This window comes from Primulina eburnea, chromosome 13, assembly GCF_022965805.1.
Source record: "Primulina eburnea isolate SZY01 chromosome 13, ASM2296580v1, whole genome shotgun sequence".
NCBI lineage: Eukaryota > Viridiplantae > Streptophyta > Magnoliopsida > Lamiales > Gesneriaceae > Primulina > Primulina eburnea.
This window is the reverse complement of record NC_133113.1, coordinates 26,828,224-26,852,260: the sequence shown is the minus strand read 5'-3', so window position 1 is coordinate 26,852,260 and position 24,037 is coordinate 26,828,224. Positions and strand designations below refer to the sequence as shown.

The window sequence follows — 24,037 nt, the reverse complement described above, 5'->3', positions numbered from 1 at the left end:
GTGGCAAAGATTTGAGGTACGCTCAGCCGTCCAAAACCAATTATTGGAGCACCCACCTCCACAAAACCATATATAATCAGATATTTGGTTTGACTCACTTTTGTGAGTTAGTTTACAAGTCTGTTTATCAATTATTAAATTATTATTTATGACCCTTATCGATTGATTGATTGATTATACAAATTTTTAAAAAAAATTGTCATAACATCAGCGGTTCGTTCGATCCTGTGTGTGGAGCAGTGTCCACACCTCATATGAATGATTGAGATTCCATTTCATGAGGGGAAAAAAATTAAAAAAAAAAATTGGGCCAGAAAAATTTCCGACCCTTGGATGTACTGCTTGCAGAGGTAGGATAGAATAATCCGCATAGGCCCAGACTATAGATGTAAAAGGTTCGTTCGATCCTGGGTGTGGCGGCAGTGCCCACATCCCATATGAATGGTTGAAATCCCACTTCATGAGGAAAAAAAAAAGAAAATATTGGGCAAGAAAAAATTTCAACCATTGGATGTAGTAGGATGGAATAATCCGTGTAAAAGATGTAATTAAAAAATAAATAAAAACTTGATCAACATCAAGAATAAAATACAATAATAATAATAATAATAATAATAAATAGAGGGAAGAAAAAAAAAAGCGTGTGTATATATTTATTACTGGGGGTGACGGAAGTGATGAGGTGTGGCATCTCACGTGACAAAGGACGTGTGGTGGGGGAATACGTACGCGGCGAATGGAGTGGCTCGAGGGGCAATTTTGGGAAATTGTGAATTGGCAATGAGCTGTCATAGAATATGGAGATGAGTGGACAGCTCATGCCGACACCTACACTCTCCCACTAACTACTGATTATACCAATATTAACCTTATAATTTATCGATTTAAATCACAATTAAAACATAATAATAATAAGTGTGTGTTTCTTTTTGGGAAAAAAGATTGATTATATTTAAAGGGGAAAATTAGAATATTAATTAATTATTACGCAGATGATGATGCTGTCCGAGAAGCAAAGGAGAGAGCGACCTGGAAACGCAGAAGCTGAAGCAGCGGCGATTTTTGCACTTTTGGTCGGGAAATCACCACATAGACACACGCTGACGCAGTCTCAAATATATATATATATATATATATATATATATATATATATATATATATATATATAAATATTTATATATATATATATATATAAATATATATATATATATATTTACACACACACACACAACTGAATGAAACGTGGAAATTCATAACAATTAAATAATTGTGTTGTTGGTTTTGAGATTTTGGAGAGCGAGCTCTAAGGGTCGAGCTACTGGAATTGGATTTCTGTTGAGAAAATCGAATTCGATTAGTTGAATTTGATGACCAAGTTTGATGAAGATCAAATATATCACTTATAAATGGATTTATAAGTAAATTTCATATTTGAAAATTACGAAAATTAACATCATGACTGTTAATTTTGTTACGAGAGTGTAAGTGTCTATTTTATTGAAAAAATTAGAAAATAGGCAATTGTCAAAAAATGGATAAGTGGAAAAAAATTTGAATTTTTTTTTCATTCTATGAACGAGAGTTGTGTTTTAATAGTATTGGTATTATCTGATCGTCAATCGGAATTATAATATGTTCACAAATTTTTAACTAGTAAAGTTAGAATTTGTTGATTAAATAATAATTGAGTAGTTTAGACCACCATGTAAGATTTACAAAGAATATTCTAGAATGATCTAGAATTAATTGATTAATTAATTAAATATTTAATCATGATATCAAAAATTGATCATTATTTAATTGTATTTTTCAAAAGTTTGAAAATATATATGAGAATTTTAACATAGGAAAAATACATGAGTTTTATTATTAAGAATAATAAATATAAATGTATAATGTAATAGTTGATAAACACAAAACCTGATACACAAGAAAACCTAGATTCTCAAATCCCTCTCTCCTCACGAGTCTAAAAATCGGCCAACAATTTAAGAGAAAACCCACCCACGACTGTTCCTATCCCACCATCACCTGTGCACCGCCACTGCAGCCGCCATAGGTGCTGCACCGCTATCTCAAATGTACAATTCCAGCGAATTGACATCAACGCATAACTTTGTGATTACTACTGTTATCTAAACAAAGAACACCGGATTCTAATCGTGGACTTGATTATGCGAATCAAAAGAAAATTCAACTAGATCGTTTGAATTTTTTTTATAAAAAAGCGAAATTACCACCTAAACACCACATTAGCTGATGTCATCAAGTGTTAATCTGATCTAAACATCTTATGAATGTTTAATTGAATCATATGACGTCCAAAATATTTTGAAGGTTGATTTTTTTTAAAAAAAAATTTCAATATATATCGGATACGAGAAAACGATATTCAAACAATACTTTCTTACAAAAAACAACACTATAACATACCGTGGATTTGGTTTTTGATTTATTTCGAAGAGTTAATTGAGTTGGGAGTGGGTCTCGTGTGAGATCGTATCACGGATCTTAACCTGTGAGACGGGGCAATCCTACTCATATTCACAATAAAAAGTAATACTCTTAGCATAAAAAGTAATAATTTTTCGTGGATGGCCCAAATAAGATATCTGTCTCACAAATAAGACCCGTGAGACCGTGTCACACAAGTTTTTGCCTTGAGTTGGAGTATGAAAGAATTCCCACCAACATTATTAATCATACAATTATAGGAAATTTGAAAATATCACAAACAAACTTCTAAAAATTTAAAGTTGTCTCCACAAAATAAGTTAGATATATAGTCTAAAAATATTGATATATCATATATGGCACGTTTCTCTAAAAAAAATAAAAATAAAATTGATGTACTGTTCCAACTGCCAATCTAAATTCCAGTAATTAAATGTCTCGCATGCATTACGTTTAACCCATATTTTCAACTATGTGCGTATTGGTAAATCATATAAAGAGTGAAAGCAGATCGACATTATGATAATAACAAAAATGTCAAATGATCATAATAAATCTTACCAGTATCAAATTGGACCCCAACTCAAACAAAATAAGCCTCACAAAATCACACAATTTTTGTATTAAAGTCATTGTTGTTGTAGACATGTGTGGCTTTCCATTTACCAAGTACTTTAAGATATCTTTTGAATCCACCTTTTGTATAATATTATTGACTACATATATATAAAACTTTGGTTTGATATTACGAAAAAAAGCTTATTTTCTTCGTATTGAAATGTGTTGTTTCGAGATAGTAATATTGTGGCATATTGTTCATCACGCACAAAATAAAAAGTGGTTTGCAACAATCAAGACTGTCGCTAATTTCATTGGGTACGATTTTAGCATTCATATATCGAGTGTCATTAACTATTAGCGACATATTTTTTAAAATCGTCACAAATTTAGTGACAAAATATTAAAACTGTGTTAAATTCGATATTGTTTTATTGAAATCGTCGCTAAAGTTAGTTATTGTTTCATAAAAACGCAGCAAATTTTACCACACTTTTAATATTTCGTCACTATTAGCGATGAAATTTGCAATACCGTCGCTAATTTTACCACGATTTAAAAAACCCTGGTGATTTTCCCACAGTTAAGCATGAACAAATTCAATTTACCAGTGGTTTTCAAAAAACTTAGCAAAGGGATTTGCTACACAATCACTAAATTTAGCGACGTTCTTTTGAAAATCGTAGCTAAACTAGCGTAGTGACGTAACATATTTATAGAATAAATTTTGTATTTTTTAAGAGATTTAACTTCGATTTAAAAATTGGAAAGTCGATTATGTTCAATATCTAGATTATTATTTAAAATATGGCTATTTGCATGTTCGAATAAAAATCTTGAAATTTTCCAAAGAGGATACACAAAGGTAGACTGTTAGAGGAATTGACTTTTTGGCCGGGTAGACAAGCCGACACTAGCCCTAGCATACGTAACTTGGATTGAATTAAGTCCATGATTAAAAAGTCGTAAATTTCAAACAATTAATTTATCCAATTTGGTGATAATGACCTTCTCGATCACCACAAATAATTATTTTAGTAGTTTAATTTAATGGATTACTTAAATTTGTCCAAATAGTGGTGGATGGATTCATATTTTAGTAGTTTAATGGAGTACTTAAATTAGTTAAAAGAAAAAAATAAATGGTAAAATGTAAAAAAAAATACAAAAGTCTTAAAATAAATAATCATCAAAAACTAAAAAAGAAAGATTGGTCATACAAACATAACAAAACCCCTTCAATTTTAACATATAGATATAGATATTGTAGTTATTTATTTATGTAGTTTTATGTTTGTTCTCAACCTTTTTATTTAAAATAATCTATATATCATTGACCATTTTCCTACTTAGAATACTTAAATTTAAATTTTCCATAGTCAACTCTCATAATATGATATCTATTTATTATTGTTTACATTTTTTTTCAACGCATATATTTGAAATGGTACGTCTCTTGTGAGATGATATCACATATCTTTATCCATGAGACGGATCAACTATAACTATGTTTACAATAATAAGTAATATTTTTTTTTGTAAAAAAACAATATTTTCATGGATGATCTAAATATGAGATCTGTCTCATAAAATTTTTTCGGTGTATTTGAAAATATAGTCGGAATTACCAAAGTTGGACCGAGCAGCTTGTTGTAGTCAATAGGTAATAGACAATAGAAAGTCAAATACACACACACACATATGTGTGTGTGTATTTGACTTTCTATTGCATACTATATTTATATATATGTGTGTATGTATTTGACTTTCGATTAGTACATATTATACTGCATAATACATCACTATTGGTGTTTTAAAAAAGTAAAGTACAAAATTAAGATAATTTTGTAGGATATTACTATAATTGAAAATCCAAGAAATTTCCTAGCACAAGATTTATTCAAAAAAAATATACAATGGGAAGTTACAATAATTTATTTTTTTTATTACACAATGGTCTTCAATGACTTATTATGGGCATTAATTATTTTACACAACACAAATCAATTTCATCAATGCAATCAATTAATATTTTACCCAACCATGCAACAATTCAATAATATATATATATATATATATATATATATATATATATATATATATATATATAATACACGAATTTGTTACCCTGCACACCAGGTGTGCAGGGTTCCATTAGCACCGCCTACGTGGCGGTGCATGATTGGTCAGCCTTTTTTTTAAAAAACAAAACAAAAAATTTTGTGTGGTTGTGGGTGTGCCACGTAGGCAGGCGCCCACAGGTGTGCAGGGAAGAGGTGTGCAGGGTATCATTGCTCATATATATATATATATATATATATAATATGATACTATCATGTAAATGATGTAAGTGTCGAATATATCAAATATAATGGAAGTAAATGAAAAAAAAAAAAAAAAATCGTTAATTGATATTATAAATTGAAAATATAAAGTAGCTGGCTAACCATGATATGTTTGTCAAAGATAAAACCCGTAAGTATACATGTATTATTCACAAAATTAAAAGGCTAAACGGGAGAAATTAAAATTAATCAACGTTAGTAGCTAGGTTTTAGAGTTCCCAAGAGCCAATTTATATAAAATGAATAATTAAAAAAGCAGCACATTAAGCACGAGTTCATTAATTGTGCATCGAACATACATGTTACGTGTTTATATAATATTTTTAAATAAAAATAATGTGATAATTGTAAAAATTAATAAATGTATTATTATATGTTGTAATTTGAATTGATCATATTTAAATAATGTCATGTCGTAATTACGACAAATAACGAAAGATTATACTGCAATTTGAAATGATAGATTTAAATGAGGTTATACCGTAATCACGTGGAATTAATGCTCGTAAATCTCACTCTTAAATTACATGTATAGCCTACTAGTATTATTTTTGTTTTATCGTTTTAAAATTACATTTTAGACTCTCGTTATTAAATTTTATTATAAATATGAGCATAGTTAACTCATGAAATATATTAAAGATTATCTCGAATTAATCTCTCAAGTTCGACATTCAATTAAAATAAATTTCATTTTCATTTGGAAACGAGATGCTGTATAGCCTGATATAATTTTCAAAAACAGGCCAGAGAAATCATCATACAAGGAGGGAATTTCCTTTATTACCTCCTTTTCGTTTTGAAGAAAAGGGCAACAAAAACCCTAATTAACTGCCAACTATTTTTTCCTCTACATTCACCATGTCCACCACAAGAAAAAATAGAGAGTGACACGAGATCTCGAAAAGTTAAAAGAAGATTATTAAGTCGAATATTTAATAATATATATTTGGTCGACCGAAAAATTAATAAACATCATCACATATATTGATAAATGTGCACCATTTTATTTTGTTTTTATTCGAACGAGTTTTTCTCTTCTATCTTTTAATTTACTTAATTTCTATTCATTAAGATCAAACATTTCAACATATCACACACAAACTTTTCTCGTGAATAGTTGAAGCACGTGTGTCATCTCGCTCTCTCCTATCAACAAAACTCAGCTATTCACATTCTCTAGCACGATTTATGCTATATGGAAAGCTCATAACTAACGTGGAAGAAGATCTATATCCTATGTAAGTTGCGTTTGCATGTTTTTTTGGACAACCTCGATGAGAAGCTCGCAACTCCTATGAACATGTTCATTTGGATAATCTCGATTAGCGGTGATGGAGCCATGTTTTCATTTTTATTCAGGTTAGAATTTTTTAAATCATGGTTGAGCTAATATTGATAAATGGAGATCCGAGTTATCGGAAAATAAGACAATTTTATGTATAAAAAATATCGGAAAAAAACAAGCCGCCCGGTCGCAACACATGGCTCCGCCTGTGTCGATTAGTTTCTTAAATTGATTTGAGTTGTATGTTTGATTTAATCTTTGTATATTTCGTCCCTGTTTTTTGTTTACTTGCTCAATCCTTTTTTAAAAAAAAATAATAAATTCATTTGTACTTTTTTTTAAAAAAAGGAAATTCATTTGTACTTGTATATATATAAAAAGGTGAAATTATAATATATGGTGGGATACAAAGAGTAAGCTGTTTGGGGCAGTGGCTTTTTTGTGTGCATAGCTGTGAATTAGCGGATGACAGCTGGAACAGTGTACGCAGCTACACGGTCGCCGTTATGCCCTGATGCGCGTGTAGTCCCCAGCCCAGCCTTTTTTAATAAATATAAATAATGTTAAAAATATAACAAATATATTATCGAAAGTTTTTTTTATTATTTAATGAGATTTTATATTAAACTTAATACGAGATTTTGATAAATAAAATTTCGTATTAAAATTTTTATATTTTAATTTTTTTAATATAAATCTCGTTTTATATGTAACGTGACTCGAAATAAACATGTACCAGGGGATGAGAGAATCTGAGCAAAACAAAAAGTACACACACCACAATCTACCTCTAATGTCCATTTTGCCCACGTCCGAGAGGTTGCTGAAATTATCAATTTCACACACTAATATTTCTTCGGTCACATAGCTAGTGTGTGTATTTTTTATTTATCGGATTAGTGGCTTACAGAGTTGTTCTCAGTATTTAAGTTTTTCTTGTTATATCAAGTTGGAAGTAAAAATTATCCATGTTGAGCAATCGAAACGTAGCTTTTAACTGTTTGATTTAAAAGTTTTGAATTGCATCATTACTAACAATTATATTTTTTTTTGACAAAGCTGTAAAAACACTATCATATGTATTACAAACACCGACATATATCATTCATGGTGTAACATCATTTTTAAAATCCATGGACAAAGAAAAAAGTTTTTTTTTTGGGTAGAAAAAAGAGTTTTTATTAGTTTAATTTTTATTAAAAAAATAAAATTTATACTAATAGAAATATATCATTTTATTTTTTTTTAACCAAACAAATACTCAAAACCTTACCACTATGCAATAATAAAATATTTTATGAGTGATAATCCATGGGCTAAAGATCATGCTCTACCAACATACTGCTCATGACCAGTAGTGATAAATGCGTATGAATTAAAGCTCATGCTAATTAACTTACGACTTATAATCGTTCAAGTTATTTATTTAGTTGACTAATAAAATTATTTGTACTAGTCTAAATAAATCATATTGCAACATGACAACTTAATAATGAAGCACTAGGAATCCAAATTGGAAACTCAACTTGGACATACTAAATTATAGTACAAGGAAAAGTCCCCATCCTTGTAGCCTATATAGGTCAATTAATCAAAATTCTCCATTTTTTTTCAAAGATTTAACAATTTCATTCCAACTTCAAATTTGAATTAAAAGGCAGTGGCAATTTCGTAATTTCGACTGAGGGTCCGTTTGGCATAAATTTTCTCAATCTTCTACGTAGTCAAACCAGAACAAATCAGGCATTTTGCTGATTCCTCAGGGGCAAATATGTCACTTCGGTGTTCATTTAAGTACCCAGCAGGGGGCTCGCTTTCCAAACCACTCTCACCGTTGCTCTCTCTCTCTCTTCAACTTTTTGTTCCAGCCGAAGTCTACTTCGTTTCTCCGCAGTCGAAGGTTTTGGAGCCGCCGACGGCCGGATACGCCGTGTTTTGTGGTCCCTTGCTCCGGAGTTTCTCTGTCAGCCGCCGTATTTTTCATCGGAGGGGAAGTTACAGGGAAAAATCGTGTTCTTGAAACGTCGTTGTGTCTTGATCGCTTGTTCTGAAAGGAGAAGCTTTTTTATTTGCTTTTTGGTGAAGATGATTGATTGATACGTCGTCTTTTTAATCGAAAGGGGGGCACGGATATAGTCAGTGATAGGGAATGACGGCGTCGTGCGTGGGGAAGGTGGTGGTGGCGTTAGCCGCTGGTTGTGCGGCGGTGGCGTGCGTGGCCTCGGCGATGATTGTGGGGAGGAGGGCAAGGCGGTGGATTGGGTGGAGTAGGGTGGTGAGGGTGTTGGAGGAGTTCGAAGAGAGCTGTGCCACCCCCGTGGGGCGGCTGCGCCAGGTGGTCGATGCTATGGTAGTTGAGATGCACGCGGGGCTTGCTTCTGAGGGTGGTTCTAAGCTCAAGATGCTGCTTACCTACGTGGACACCCTCCCCACTGGGTAAAAGCATGGATTTTTTTATATCTGTATTTATTTTATTATTAGTTTTTGAATTTGTACGTGTTTGTATACGTATTTTTGTATGTGTTTCTTTTGAAACTTGCATGTGTCCATTAATCGAATTGTGGCTGGTTTTTGACTGCTTTGATGTTCAAAGTTAGCGTTTATTTTATTTTTAATATTAGTATTTGTATGTGTCTTTTCTCTTTCTCCGATGATTTTATTTTGAAACGTTGGATTAAAAAAATCATTTTTTTTTTCAAATGTTGTGATTCTTGACATTTTCTGCATTCTCTGGGTGATTTTAAATTTTAATCTTTAGTCACGTCTTCATTTTCCTCACTTGTTTTTACGGAGCATTCGATGCATATCCCCGGATTTCTTGTAAAAATGCGATGCTTTTAGTTATTAGTTTGGTTGCGCCTTCAATTATTAGATTATGTATAGAATTAGGGATCCCTCATCTGAAGCTGCGGTAATCGATTTATGATTTCTTGTTTTTCATTCTACCTTATCCAGTGTAATTCGTATATTAAGCTTTGGATCATATATTTTTGCCACATTTACCTCTATCTATCTAGGAAAAATAAAAATTATTAAAGCTTGTGCTGGTCAAGTCTCTCGGCTGGATCTTGTTACATGCCAGCTATGGGACTGTGTGATATAGCAATTTCCTACTCATCACCTCGGTTATATTCATTTGATGTTAACTATGACAATTTCCATGACCGGAACTATCTCTATTAGAGAATATCTTTTCTAGTTGTTTTTGTAATCTGTTTGTCTTACTCCATTTTGTTTATTGTCCTTTTCAATTCTCGTCTGATCATGTGATCCAGTTTAGAAATCACACATTGCTAGGCCAAATGTTTCATGTGTATTGTGTCCTCTATGGTTGACGAGTTTTTGTTGCATGCATTATCGCATTATTCTGTGATTATGCTTCACTTGAAAATTACCATGGTTGGTTGTGTTTTTTTTTTTTAAATTTAATCCATTGTTTTGGAAATCTCGGGTTTTTTGTTACTTGTTCCATGCTGCAAGCTGGGTGTTAATTAGGCATTTCAGAATTGTAAGTGTTACCCCCTAAACTTGAGAAATTATTTTCCCAGGAATGAGAAGGGAACTTATTACGCAATTGATCTTGGTGGTACAAATTTCCGGGTCTTGCGTGTTCAGTTGGGGGGTCAACCTTCTGCTGTTATTGGGTGTGAAGTAGATGAGCAACCCATTCCAGAACAGTTGATGAGCAGCACAAGCGAGGTGAGCAAGTTCCTATAGTCCACAAGAATTCCTGATATGAATGTAATACAGAATAAATTATTGATGTTTCTCTCTTTGTTGTATCTCCAATTGTAGGAGCTTTTTGGTTATATAGCAGCAACAATGAAGGATTTTGTTGAAAGGGAAAATAATACTTCTGAGCCTTCGCGAGGAGAAGGCAGGGAACTTGGTTTCACCTTTTCATTTCCTGTGAAACACACCTCTTTGTCGTCGGGGATTTTAACAAAATGGACGAAAAGATTTTCTATTGAAGACACGGTTAGTTCAATTTGGTTTACGTTGATGACTCAACTTTTACTAATTTTAAATCTTGAAACTCGTTTCATCGTGCCAAATGTCAGGTTGGAAGGGATGTCTCTCAGTGCCTACAGCAAGCAATGTCTCTAAAAGGCCTGGATATGCGAGTGGCTGCACTTGTAAGCATTCAAGTTCATAATCTTTGACATTTATGTGGATGATAATTCGAGTTTCCCATTACTCTTGGTCAAGGGGTAGATTATTGACTTGACTCTATATGTTCATTACATCATCTCAATTGTAGTGCCGAAAAGTTGCAATACAGTTTCTTGGATGGGTTATTGTGATATGTTGAAGTGTTGATTACCTTTTTCCTTCTACTCTGTTGGATTGCATTTTGGCATGCCCTTTATGTGACCTTTGGCTAGTTACCGCTGTCTTTAGGTGACATGTTTATGATACATCCTTCCATTTGCAATATGATTGTCGCTCTGCATTTGTCTATCTGTCAACTTTATTGTTTGTGGTGTTTATGTTTGTGGCTCTTTACCATAATTCTTGGTCTGTTATACTCTAAAAGATTTGAGTCGAGCTACTACCATATTTGCTATAATTTGGTACAATAGCAAGCGATCAACCTAATAATTCAATTCAAATTTATCATTAGATGTTTTATTTATTCTTTAATCAGATAATGGTTCCTGCTTCGTCACTGTTTACTTCAAAGAATATTTGAACGAACTAATTCTTGTTTAAACAGATAAATGACACCGTAGGGACCTTGGCCCTGGGTCATTATCATGATGAGGACACCGTCGCTGCTGTGATAATAGGGACAGGTACCAATGCCTGCTATTTAGAACGAGCAGATGCCATCATCAAGTGTCAAGGTCTTTTTGCAAATTCTGGAGGCATGGTATTCTTTCTAGCACATTGATTACGCTTTTGATTAATATTCCCCATTTACACAGTTTTCTTTTGAGCTTAACTATTTTGCAATATTCTTAATCTATTTAGGTAGTTAACATGGAATGGGGAAATTTTTGGTCATCTCATTTGCCGAAAACACAATTTGATGTCGACTTGGATGCTGATAGTCCTAACCCCAATGATCAAGTGAGATCAGTTTTTTTCTTTTTCCTTTTCCTTTTCCCTTTTACAATTTAGTTAAAATTCGTCTACTTAACTTTATAATGGTCAATTGTTGATTATCATGCTTTAGGGTTTCGAAAAAATGATATCGGGAATGTATTTAGGAGACATTGTTAGAAGAGTTATGCTTCAGATGTCACAGGAGTCGGATGTTTTTGGACCCGCTTCCTCCAAGTTACACGAGCCCTTCATCTTGAGGTACTAATCTAATTGTTAGGTTTTTTATCTTTTACTATCACGATTTATTCGCTCTCTTTTTTGTACGTGATAATTCTAGATCGAAATCCCATATTTAAAATTTGAGATGCATCATCTTTAGTCACTTTCTGAATCAGTACTGCAAGATCGAAGAAAACATTTGATACTAGTGGATGAGTTTCTAATTGGAATATGAAAGGAGTATGTTATTTGGCTCAAGGATTTTTTAAAAATCAGTTAGATTTTACACCTGTATAGCTTTCGTGCTATTGAATGATTGATGGATGAAATTAATAAAATGTCCGTACGCATGCAAGCGTTTTGAAAGATCTGAAATTAAGGCCTTATTTTTCAAGAGCAAGGAATTCCAGATTGTGCATTTTGAGTGGAATGTACTTATTTTACTGTACTTCAAAATTTTCCTGTTCGTATGTCGGAGCAAAGCTATTAGCATTGTAATTTTGTTCTGTCCAATAATTTGCACGTATTAACCCATCGGCGGTCTCTCTCAGTTACGGCTTTGGCATTCAGTGAGTTCATGTATCACTACTGTAGTTGACGGTTTACACATGGATTTTAATATTTGCGTCATTGGTTTGAACATTTCAGGACACCTTTGATGGCTGCTATGCACGAGGACAATTCCCCTGACTTGAGGGAGGTGGCCAAAATCTTGCGAGACACTCTCGAGGTATGAACACATTCATTCCATTAGTGTTTCGTCTCAAGTATGGCAGATGTGACGGTATCTTTTTCCAATTTTTGTCGTAATTTTACCTTTCAGATCCCCGATGTTCCCCTTAATGTCCGGAAACTTGTTGTCAAACTGTGTGATATAGTGACATGCCGAGCAGCTAGATTAGTAGCTGCTGGTATTGTCGGAATCCTAAAAAAGATTGGCCGTGATGGAAGTGGTGGAATTTCGAATGCAAAAACGAGGCAAAACAAGATGAAAAGAACTGTAGTGGCAGTCGAAGGGGGTTTGTATACAAACTATACGATGTTCAGAGAGTATCTGAACGAAGCGATGGAACAAATATTAGGGGAGCATATAGCTCCTCATGTCATTATTAAAGTTACAGAAAACGGTTCGGGTATAGGGGCTGCCCTTCTTGCTGCGTCTCATGCACCATCAGCTGTGGTTACATGAAATATTTGTTGATTTTTGCATCTTCTGTAAATTTGTAAAATGCATATATCATTTATAGTTTGCTCAAGGGGAGATTTCATAGGTTATATAAATCCTCAATCATATTATATTTTAGAATTTAGAAGTTTTGAAATATGGTATCTCTTCCACTCTGTATTTATATTGTACGTTGTAATTCATTCATTAAATGTTAATGCTGATATGGTTTGGTTTACACATGTGTTCAAACATCAAACAAAGTTGTAATAATTTATCATGTGTTGCAAGAAATCAAATTTGCTTTTCCTTACACTCTTGTCCTCTTAACTTATATATGCTCGTCATCTGCTATACAACTGATCTATATGGGACATAAACCTGAAGAACCTCTCGAAGATTCTCGCTAGTAGCATGGTCAACTGTCCCAAACGATAAAGTATCATCGACGAAAAACGGAAGGATTATGTATTCGGGGAGACGATTGGTTTTCGTTTTCATAACGAACCCAAACAACATAGTATCATCGACAAAAAAAAGGATTATGTATTTAGGGGCGACGTGTTTTCGTTTTCTTAACGGGTAGGTGTGACGGAGAGTAGTCAATTTTTTTCCACAGGTTATTTTGGGGGATGAGTGGCTAGGTTGAAGCCCCTTGCCCCCCTCATAATTTTATAAAAAATAAAGTATACTTTAAAAATATTTATAAAACAAAATAAAATAACAAATACGAATTAGAAAAATAACAAATACGAATTAGAACTCGGATCCTATTCAATTTTTTGATAACATATTTTAATTTGGAATTGAATTTATTAGATCTTAAATTCTAAATTAAAATTTAAAATTTTCGAATTTAAAACCTTGTATCTTTTTTTTTGTTTCTCCCAATTAATTATCGTATCATTTTAAATTCTCAAAGATACCGGATTACCATGTCTATTTTGGGTCCTTTTAATTACCACTACCCCCTTTTTTTAATTTCATTATTTATAAGAATTTTTTTGTCAAAGATATGCTTGTGATATGAGTCATATTATGCATAGTATGTGTTTCGAAATTCATGTATTTTGTTATGTATGTACTCAAACGAACTCAACTTGTTGAGTGATGAATCACTAACTCCTTACTCCTCATTCCCAGATAAACCGGAAGAACAGATAGAGGAAGAAGAATATGACTAGTTTTGGGGCTGGTGATGGACGAAATTTTAATTAGATCTTTGTTCAATTTTTTATTATTTCAGCTGTAAATGTTTCTGCTTAATTTTATCAGGATTTTTGTCGTAAAGACAATTTTAAGGCATGCATAATTGAATCTAATTGTAACAATATAATTTAAAGTGTTTGGAGATTACGAAAATAGCTAGAAAAGTCATAATTATAAATTGGGGTCGGTGGCAGGGGGAAGTTCTCGAAGAACACACACAGCATTGGCGTGCAAAGAAATCAAAATCATGACCTCCAAAATTTCTTTTTTATACATTCTTGTCTTGTCTGCTATTCTTATCATCTGCCATGCACACCATGAATTTCTCAAGGATTTGAATGGAACCCGAATGGGAGACCACGCAAATGGCTTGATTGAGTTAAAGAAGTTCCTATCTTATCTTGGATACGTGAACCCCGCCAATTCAATCCACATGAACGATGATTTCTTCGACGACGAGCTGGAATCAGGTGTCAAGGAGTACCAAACGTTTTTCAAACTTAAAGTCACGGGAGTTCTCGATCAAGAAACACTGAACCTGATGTCGAAACCTCGTTGCGGAACCCCAGATCATTATTTCATAAGAAACTCCGAAGTGAATCACAGTTTCGAAAAAGATCACCTGTCGATATCATCTCGCTATCGACTTGTTAGACCATGGCCCCCGGGCAAGAGAAATCTCACGTTTTCGTACTCCCCTGACACCAGACCAGATGCAAAGGTCCCGATTGTGATCGCGTTACTCAAATGGTCTCTAATCTCACCGTTCAGATTTATAATCACTTATGGTTACGTTAGTGGTGATATAAAGATAGGGTTCAAGAGTTGGGACCATGGGGACGGGTACCCGTTCGACGGCGAGGGAGGGCTCTTGGCGCACGCGTTTTATCCACCAGATGGGAGGTTTCACTTCGATGCAGATGAGATCTGGGATACTGAAGTTCGGCAGGGGACAATAGATATTCAGGCCGTTGCACTGCATGAAGTAGGACATATTCTAGGGTTAGGGCATAGCACTGATCGGAATGCTGTCATGTTTCCGCATGTAGAATATGGAGAACCGAGGAAGAATTTCACTCAAGATGATATCGACGGGATTAAGGCCCTTTACCCCAATAATTAATTATTCTTTATTGGTTAATAAATTGATATTAAATAAATAAATAAATAAAATCTTTTCTTTATCTTGTACTTTTTTTTTTTTTTCATATTTACTTTTTGTAATAATTTTCTATATGTATTTCTTCTTCTTCTGAATTTGATTTTATTTTGTTTGATCATGGTTGCATGTTGGTCAAAAAATTAATTTTGATATGAGACTATGAGAGACTCAGACACCACCAAGTTTGTGGGGTGAGATGATAAAATATTTATAAAATGAAAATAAATAAGATAATAAATGGAAATATAGTGATAACATAATTATTTTTAGGAGAAATAGTTCTTTTTTTTGGTTCTATTTATTTGTTTAATTTTGAGTTTTGATTCACTAAATTTTCAAATTTTGGTTTTATTACAATAAATTTTAATTTGACTATTTTGATCTAATTGTTGATTTGATATCGAATAATCATGGCTACTTTAATTTAGTCTAATCGCTTGTTTGGCTTTGAATTTGGATGTCAGTACATTAATAACTAAAATCGACGTCACTTTTCACAGATCAGGTACACATTGACATATCACGTAATAAATTTTTGCAACAAGTAAATGATAGATTACTGGCAATCGCCATATCGATTTCTGATTATTACATTAAAAATAAAAAATCATTATAAGGAGCACAATTGCAATCAAACATCATATGCTTCTTCTTTCATTTGTTTTTCGTTCTTATATGTAGAGAGAGAAAATAAATGATGAGTATTTTGAGAAATCTCAGTAAGTGAGAGGCCGTTCGAGACATGTAGCAACATATACATATAATTAAATTCAAATTTTACATAACATATAATAACTTGAATAATAACGAATATTCTTACTTCATAATCATAACATATCACCACATATCATACCCGTATAACATATTTGTTTAGCACTGAGATTTATCTCATTTTCATGGTTTCCTGATATCATTTTCATATATGTTAATCCTCTAAGGAGTGATGTCATGTCCAATATGTTAATCTTCTACAAAGTGAAGCCGTACAACGGTTGTCATCCCACCGTATAAGGGTCATAGTCCAGAAATCATTTCCCATATCCAATGGAATTCTAACAGTGCTTTGAACATAATAACTTGACAAATCTTGAAGAAAACATATCGTGAAAAATGAATTATGCTCGAACGAACTAGCAAAAAAAAAAAAGCTGAAGGGAGATTCGTACACAAATTATAATATAACAAAAACTCCATTACGAAAGAATATATGCATAACAAAAGCACACTTATGAAGGACAAGCGTGCAAATTATAGTATAACAAGAACCCACTTGTGAATAATTCGAAAAACGAGAACTGGTGATGGTAGGATTTCGAAACTGAGCCTGAATTTGGACTGCTGCAGAGCTTCGTTACTTGGCAGAATTTGGAAAACTAACTTTCGAAAATATGGAGAGAGTACAGAGAGCACGTTTCGAAATTTTGCTTTCAAATGTGGTGTGATTTTCGAATGGGGGGAGGCCTCTTATTTATAAGGGATTATCGCTATCTTGATCATGCATTATCATGAAGTTTAAACCTTTGAATTTAAATTTTGAATCTAAGATAGATATTATCTATTATCTATCTCATTATCCTTATCTTATATTTTTATCTTCTATCTATATATCCCAAAAATCGAAATATAGATATACAGGGGCGGATCTATGATTTCGACACTGGGGGGCCGCTTATAAAAGACAAACAAAAATTTAGAATGGAAAAGACAAAAATTCTACGGGTTATATTGAACAAAACATCAACCGTACGTTTCTTAACAAAAGTATTTCTAACTAAAAGGAATTCGACGTTCCTTAAAGTTTTCAAAATCTTCAATGATAGTATCAATACAAATATTTTTAGCAATTTCTCTTTCAATAAATATCATCAATGCATCCGAGAGAAAAGCATCCTCCATTTTGCTCCGAAGCCGAGTTTTGACGATATTCATAGCTGAGAATGATCGTTCTGTAGTAGCTGTAGAAACTGGAAGAGTCAACACAAGCACGATCACTCTAAAAACAAGGTCGTATATATCAGCTTTTTTAGTCTTCACCAACCATTGACACAACTCAGAAAGAGTTGAAAGACTTTTGTAGTATGGCCCTATAACTACATTATGCTCATAATGCTTCAACTGCATCTCTAGTCGCTCTTTTTCGTCACTAGTAAAATCTTGTGGATAAAACTTTTCAACCAATTTGCATATATCCAGATATCTCAATGAGTCACATGCATTTTGAGGATTTAAGGCAGAACTAAGCATAAGTAACTCCACCGCATCTTCATTAAAACGCACATTAATTTCTTGCATTTGTGAATCTATCGTAGCATAAAATAAGTCTACCCGATAATGATGCTCAATGGTGAAATTGCCTTGATGACGACGAGCTCTACCTCGCCTATCAACATATTGAGCACTAAAATCAGGAACATCAATATTACGAGCCACGCAAAAAGACTTCACTTTTTCAAGCAAATCATCCCATTTGTCATCCCTTAGCTCTTGAAGTAATTTTTTTGTAGATGACACTAGCTCCATTGCATTCAAAATGTCTTGAGACTTACGTTGCAATGTCTGACAAAGAACATCTGTGATCTCCATAATTTCTCTCATAAGATGCAAGATGAATACAAAATCAAATGAAGTCATTTCATCATAAACAGATGTTGCATCTGCTCGTTGGGAAGGAAGCCCATCTTCCATAACTTTGAGCAATACCGTACATGATGCACTAAACATCTTGATCAAGCTCGACACAGATCTAAAATGAGAACTCCAACGCATGTCAGCTGCCCATTGTAAAGTGCACAACTGATTAAGTCCATTCCCTGTCTCAAGTTCATTAATAGAAATCAAGTGAGCAATGTCATCTGTGTGAGCTTCCTTCAATTCATCATTACGCTTGCACGAAGCACCAACAATATTAACTATGAAAGTTAATTTATCGAAAAACTGATGAATGGGAGTTACATTTTTTGTTGCTCCAACAAGAGCCAACTGCAGTCTATGGGCAAAGCAATGAACATAATAAGCCGACTTACAATCTTTCAAAATCAAAGCTTGCAATCCATTGAACTCACCCCTCATATTGCTAGCACCATCATAACCTTGACCTCTAATATTTTGAACATCCAAATTGTAATGTGCCAAAGAAGAATATATAGCATTCTTTAATGTCAAAGCTGTCGTATTTGACACATGAACAAGCCCAAAAAAACGTTCTTGTATGCATCCATCTTTGTCCACAAACCTCAACACTATAGACAATTGTTCTCTTTTCGACTCATCACGAGCTTCATCGACGACTATGCAATACTTGCTCCCTGCAATTTCTTCACGAATTATATTTTTCATTCGGATTGAGAACATGTGAAGTATTTGCTTTTGAATATCATGGCATGTGTGCTTGGCATTTTTCGGGGCTTTCTCTATTGCACATGAAAGTTCATCATTATACAAGGCCACAATATCAAGAAATTCAAGAAAATTTCCACGATTAGATGAATTAGAGCTCTCATCATGACCTCGAAAAGGAACGCCTTGAAGTGCAAGCAACCGAACTACATGTATACCAACTTTCAACCGAAGACGATTTCTTGCAACTGTTTCTGAGCTAACTTTGTCGAAAAATCTTTGTATATGTCGAGGTTGGTTCATTAAATCATCACATGCCTTTTCTGCAATACGATGGGGTGATGATACATTATCTTTTCCAATATGGCATTGGAAAGAACATGTTTTTCCACTTCGAACCTTCTTCCAATTATCAAATCCATCAACTGTAAATGCAGTTTGCTTCGGACATCCAAATGGCTTGTTAAAGATAAAGCATGGAAAGCAGAAAGCTTTATCTTTTGCTAGGGAATACTCTAACCAAGGAAAAAGCTCATATCAGGACGATTGAAACCTGCGAGGATGAAGACTGTTTTTGTTTAGTGGGTATTCTGAAAGTATTGGCTGAAATGCTTTCAGATTTAGATAAGCTCGACGAATTTCCTCTTGCTCATTGGGAGCGTATTCCCATATTTGTCGACGCAATCTTGGATCACGCTCTAACAAGTTAAGATCAACCCCGGTATTTTCAACCTTTCTAAACTTTTGAGACTCAACCTCAGGTGGAAGATTATCATCCGAGGCTATGGACTGAGCTGTAGAGTTGGGTGAATCTAATTGATTTGGTATCTTCCTCTTAAAGAATTTATCAATTGTACCAGATTTTCCCATTTATGAAAAAAAAACTACACCTGAAACAATAAATAAAATCTGATCGTTTAAATCAACTAACATCATAACACAATAAAATCTCATAAATCAAACATGAATTCAATAATCCATAAGTTCAAGAGGATGTAGAATTACCTGCTTTCTGAAAATAAGTATGAGTACTATCAATTATTTCCAGCAATAATTACCAAAAACGCACCTGAATCCAGTTGTTAGCTGACCCGGGACGGCGGCTCGCCGAAGAAGACGCCGGGGAGCTTTGCCGGTGACTGGAAATAGTGAGGAAATCAATCTGAAAACAGGTAGAACAAATTACAAACTAATTAATTACATCAATAAAACAAAGAGCAAAATATTAAAAGATGGAACAAACTAATTAATTACAGCAATACAGCCCACGAAGAACCAGATAGAAGATCACATCGACGAGCAAATCTACGAGATAAATACGAAACAATGTCAGTACAAAATAAAAAAAATCGATACTCCGAAAAAATTGATAAGAGTATAACAACTACCTGATATGGACAAAATCGTTTAAGAAAATGTTCGGTAAGGGCGGTATATATAGAAAAATAGCGACGGTTTTATTAAGAACCGTAGGGTTTTTGCAAACCCGTCGCTATATAGCGACGGGTTTAACCAAACCGTCGCCGATCTGCGACGGTTTGTGTAAACACCGTCGCTATTATAACGACGGTTTTAACAAAACCGTCGCTATGGTGTCCGTTTTTTTGTAGTGATCAGGTTTCGAAATCGGGTGGAACAATTGTTATAATTGGCTTTAGCCACTGAGATACATGGACGTATCTTTCATTTTGGGGGGGCCACATATATATATATCTGTTTATATATTTAGTTTAAAAAAAATTAATATATACTAAATTTTTTTTTAAAATTTTTTGGGGGGGCCGTGGCCCCTGTTCGCCCTACACTAAATCCGCCCATGTAAACATATGATTTTCTTAAATTTTGAACTCGTTGGATAATTGTACATAAAGATTTAATTATCTCACACAACTTTAGATTATCTTAAATAAAAACTTGATAACTTAATACAAATTTTGAGTACAAAAATAATACAACCAGTTTGAAATTTGCGAGTTTTACAACATCAACCGATGATTCATCATTATGAATGTAGTGAAATTATTCTGTGGAAGAGGAGCCTGTTTGTTGAGTGGTGGAATAATGCACGATCTTGTAAGAGTGGAGTTTAAATACACGAGTCGACTTTGAAATTGATTTTATTGAAACTTAAATTACAAATTCAAAAACTTTGGAGACATATAATTAATATACATAATTAAGAAATTTTAGACATTCTATTTTATTGCACATCAAATAGGACAATTTATATTACTAATTGATATCATTTATTCATATAATCATTCAATTTCTCCACAACAAAATTCATCAAATAATTAATTATCCACCAATTCATTTTCTATATCACTTAATCATTTTTCATCTCCGAATAAACCTTCATAATTTTTAATATTATTCTTAAGAATTCTTCTATTTAAAACATTACACATATCAATGAAAGCTACATATAAAATATGGGTAGAATTGAATCAAGCTAGTTGAGAGTGGCTGGTTAGAACTTGATTTGATTGAACTCGAGTTTAACTAGCTCGACTATGTACTTAAGTCGAGTTCGAGTTTTAATTGTGTATTAGAGTAACTTGAGAGCTGTACGAATAACAAAACACACACATACATATAATATAATACAATTTAAGGGTATTTGTGTCCATATAAATACAAAAATTTTAAAACATAAAATTATGCTATAAACAATTTCGAGATTTTCCAGCACGGTCTTGAATATCTTGATATTTTCGCGAGCCAAACTCGAACTTGAAATTAAATACTCAAGACACTTTGAACGCCCCACGGGTCTGTTCAGCCTCTCATTAAAATATAAAATGAAATCAAATATAGCCGTTACACAGCAAGACTTTTCCGCATATTCTGTAACGGTCAATATTTTAATTTGAAATTCATAACCTAAAGTATGGGCATCATTTTATACATCAATTCACTCCTTTTTCAGATCTCTCCGCCGTTTGCTACTCTAAGAAGAAGAACAGATCCCGTCCATTCTTCTTCTATTTCGACGAAATCTTGCATTTCCGACACTCCATTTTTCAAATCTCGAACTCGATTTTAGGAGTCAAACAGACTAGGGATTAAAGATGTCCGCTGTTAACAACTCCTACAACCAAGACAGAAACCCCAACACAAACACCACAACGGCTGAAGCTCCGGCGGCGACGCCATCAAAGCAGCCTGTACCCACCGCGAAAACCGTGGATACCCAGTCTGTTTTGAGAAGGTAAGAGTCGGTGAATTCTGGAATTTTTCTTGCCCTAATTTTCGTGAAATTTCTATTGATTCTGTAAACTCTTACCATATGATTAATATGTTGTATTTTAGGGTGATTATGACCTCTCACCCTGAATTTGTTTTAATCTGAAAGGGCTTGGTCGATTGAATTCATCGAGGGTAGATGGATTTTTAATAGCGTATATTTCTTGATTTGGGTTTAAAAAAAGTTTCGTTACCAAATATTTGTAATTTGCCCTTGGTACTCTGATGTTACGGCAAAAGTCTAACTCTTGTTGGTTCAATGAGCAGGTTACAATCTGAGCTCATGGCACTTATGGTGAGGACTATGAAATTCAACCTAGAACTTTTCTTTTACATGAATTTTTGGGTGTCCTGAATTTATTTTTTCAATGTTGTTTTTCTTGGAATTATCTTTAGATGGGTGGTGATGCCGACATATCAGCTTTTCCGGAGGAGGACAACATTTTCTGCTGGAAAGGAACAATTACGGGTAGCAAAGATACTGTTTTCGAAGGAACGGAATACAAACTATCCCTTTCCTTTCCAGCTGATTATCCTTTTAAACCTCCGAAGGTGAAGTTTGAGACCAGTTGCTTCCATCCCAACGTGGATTTGCATGGGAACATATGCCTGGATATATTACAGGTTGCTAATGAATTGCGTCTACTGTATTCTTGAATGCATTACCTAATGTATTTCATGTAAGTTGATTATTTATTTGGTAATGTTCACAGGATAAATGGTCGTCTGCTTACGATGTGAGGACCATCTTGCTATCAATTCAGAGTTTACTTGGAGGTAATACACTTTCCTTCCATCAATGGCCTAAAATGTAGGAACCAATAACTCATTTTTAGAGAAGTTAAAAAAACTGAGAATTTTCCTCTTTTGATGCCTTCCATGATTGTGTCTGATCTTGTTTTCCTGTTTCTGATGGTATCCTAGAGCCAAATACAAGCTCACCGCTGAACACTGCGGCGGCTTCACTGTGGGAAAACCAAGGAGGTAATATCACACGCTAACACTTGTACTTGAGATCTATCACTTGCCTTGATAAATTCATGGTACTTGTGGTTTTATAATTCCCTGAAGAGCTGTGCAGTATGTGTGTCTGATTTGAGTTTTGTTGTTTTGTCAATTGCAGAATATAGGAAGATGGTTGAGAAATTGTACAAGCAATCTGCCTAAAGTTTTATCAGTGGAGATGTTTTCTGCTGTCAAATGTTGATCAAGTACTTATTTGGAGGGGAAGAATGGTTGGGGAATGAAGAGATTGTTTTCTACATGTTAGCATAGTTCTTTGCTTGTGGGAAAAATTGATGTCTTTTATTGTTTTTTCTTGTTCTTTTCATTAATAGAAAAATCTTGGCTTCCGAACTTTACATGATTTGTTCCTTTCAAGTTTCAATATCCGTTCCTCAAACATCATATTGATGAATTTCGCTACGACGAAGGGCTTTGCTTTAAAAAAAAATTCAATCTATCTAAAACATATAAGACCAGCTATATTGAAATAAATTTAAAAATAACGGATTCCTCAATTCAAAAGCAGAGTATTTTGGGAACATGTTAAAGTAAAAACCAGTTATCCACTACCACCACTGCTACAAATGTGATTATTACCGCTGCCTCCTCAACTCCAAGGCTGTGCATGCTTATATAGAGGCTCTCGACGCACCAATAATAAATATCAGTACTAGACACAATCTGGATATGTGTAGTAGAAATATTGCATTGCTCGTATACTGCAGTGGATTTTCTGTGGGTGCTATTATTTATGTCTACGTTTTTATAACGTGCATATGCCAAACATAGTGCATGGACGGATTTAGCTTAGATCAGTCCAGGCCTATAGCTCACCCCAATTTTTTTTTTTTAAATTATATATGCAAGTTTTTTACTTGGCCCACTAAAGTTAAACTTTTCAACACCCAAAGTCTCTAGAACACAATTTCATTCAACAGTATAATGTTATGACTTTTTTGTTATATATATAATTTGTTACATTAAGTTCAAGTATATCTCAA

General features: G+C 33.7%; 4 protein-coding genes across 5 annotated transcripts; 3 read left to right on the top strand and 1 right to left on the bottom strand.

Annotated features, from left to right (window-relative positions):
- The first annotated feature begins 8,492 nt into the window (after positions 1 to 8,492).
- LOC140809488 (hexokinase-3-like) lies at positions 8,493 to 13,316 on the top strand. The gene is made up of 9 exons (XM_073167137.1): positions 8,493 to 9,081; positions 10,194 to 10,344; positions 10,441 to 10,623; positions 10,707 to 10,781; positions 11,363 to 11,518; positions 11,620 to 11,718; positions 11,825 to 11,952; positions 12,562 to 12,643; positions 12,737 to 13,316. Exons 1-9 carry the CDS (start codon positions 8,795 to 8,797, stop codon positions 13,100 to 13,102), a joined length of 1,527 nt encoding a protein of 508 aa, XP_073023238.1. The 5' UTR covers positions 8,493 to 8,794; the 3' UTR covers positions 13,103 to 13,316.
- A 1,210-nt stretch (positions 13,317 to 14,526) lies between these two features.
- Positions 14,527 to 15,443, top strand: LOC140810585 (metalloendoproteinase 1-like). The gene has a single exon (XM_073168428.1). It carries the CDS (start codon positions 14,535 to 14,537, stop codon positions 15,408 to 15,410), a length of 876 nt encoding a protein of 291 aa, XP_073024529.1. The 5' UTR covers positions 14,527 to 14,534; the 3' UTR covers positions 15,411 to 15,443.
- A 1,773-nt stretch (positions 15,444 to 17,216) lies between these two features.
- On the bottom strand, positions 17,217 to 19,655 carry LOC140810413 (uncharacterized). The gene is made up of 2 exons (XM_073168278.1): positions 19,355 to 19,655; positions 17,217 to 19,300 (listed from the first exon to the last, which is right to left on the bottom strand). The coding sequence occupies exons 1-2, from the start codon at positions 19,653 to 19,655 to the stop codon at positions 17,217 to 17,219; spliced, it is 2,385 nt and encodes a 794-aa protein (XP_073024379.1).
- Positions 19,656 to 21,691: 2,036 nt separating this feature from the next.
- On the top strand, positions 21,692 to 23,392 carry LOC140809371 (ubiquitin-conjugating enzyme E2 20-like). Of its 2 annotated transcripts, XM_073166969.1 has the most exons (7): positions 21,692 to 21,996; positions 22,299 to 22,326; positions 22,428 to 22,655; positions 22,745 to 22,808; positions 22,956 to 23,015; positions 23,155 to 23,239; positions 23,272 to 23,392. In XM_073166969.1, exons 1-6 carry the CDS (start codon positions 21,857 to 21,859, stop codon positions 23,196 to 23,198), a joined length of 564 nt encoding a protein of 187 aa, XP_073023070.1. In that variant the 5' UTR covers positions 21,692 to 21,856; the 3' UTR covers positions 23,199 to 23,239; positions 23,272 to 23,392. The 2 variants fall into 2 exon arrangements, with proteins under 2 accessions (XP_073023070.1, XP_073023069.1); XM_073166968.1 differs by having other exon boundaries at positions 23,155 to 23,392.
- Positions 23,393 to 24,037: the final 645 nt, after the last annotated feature.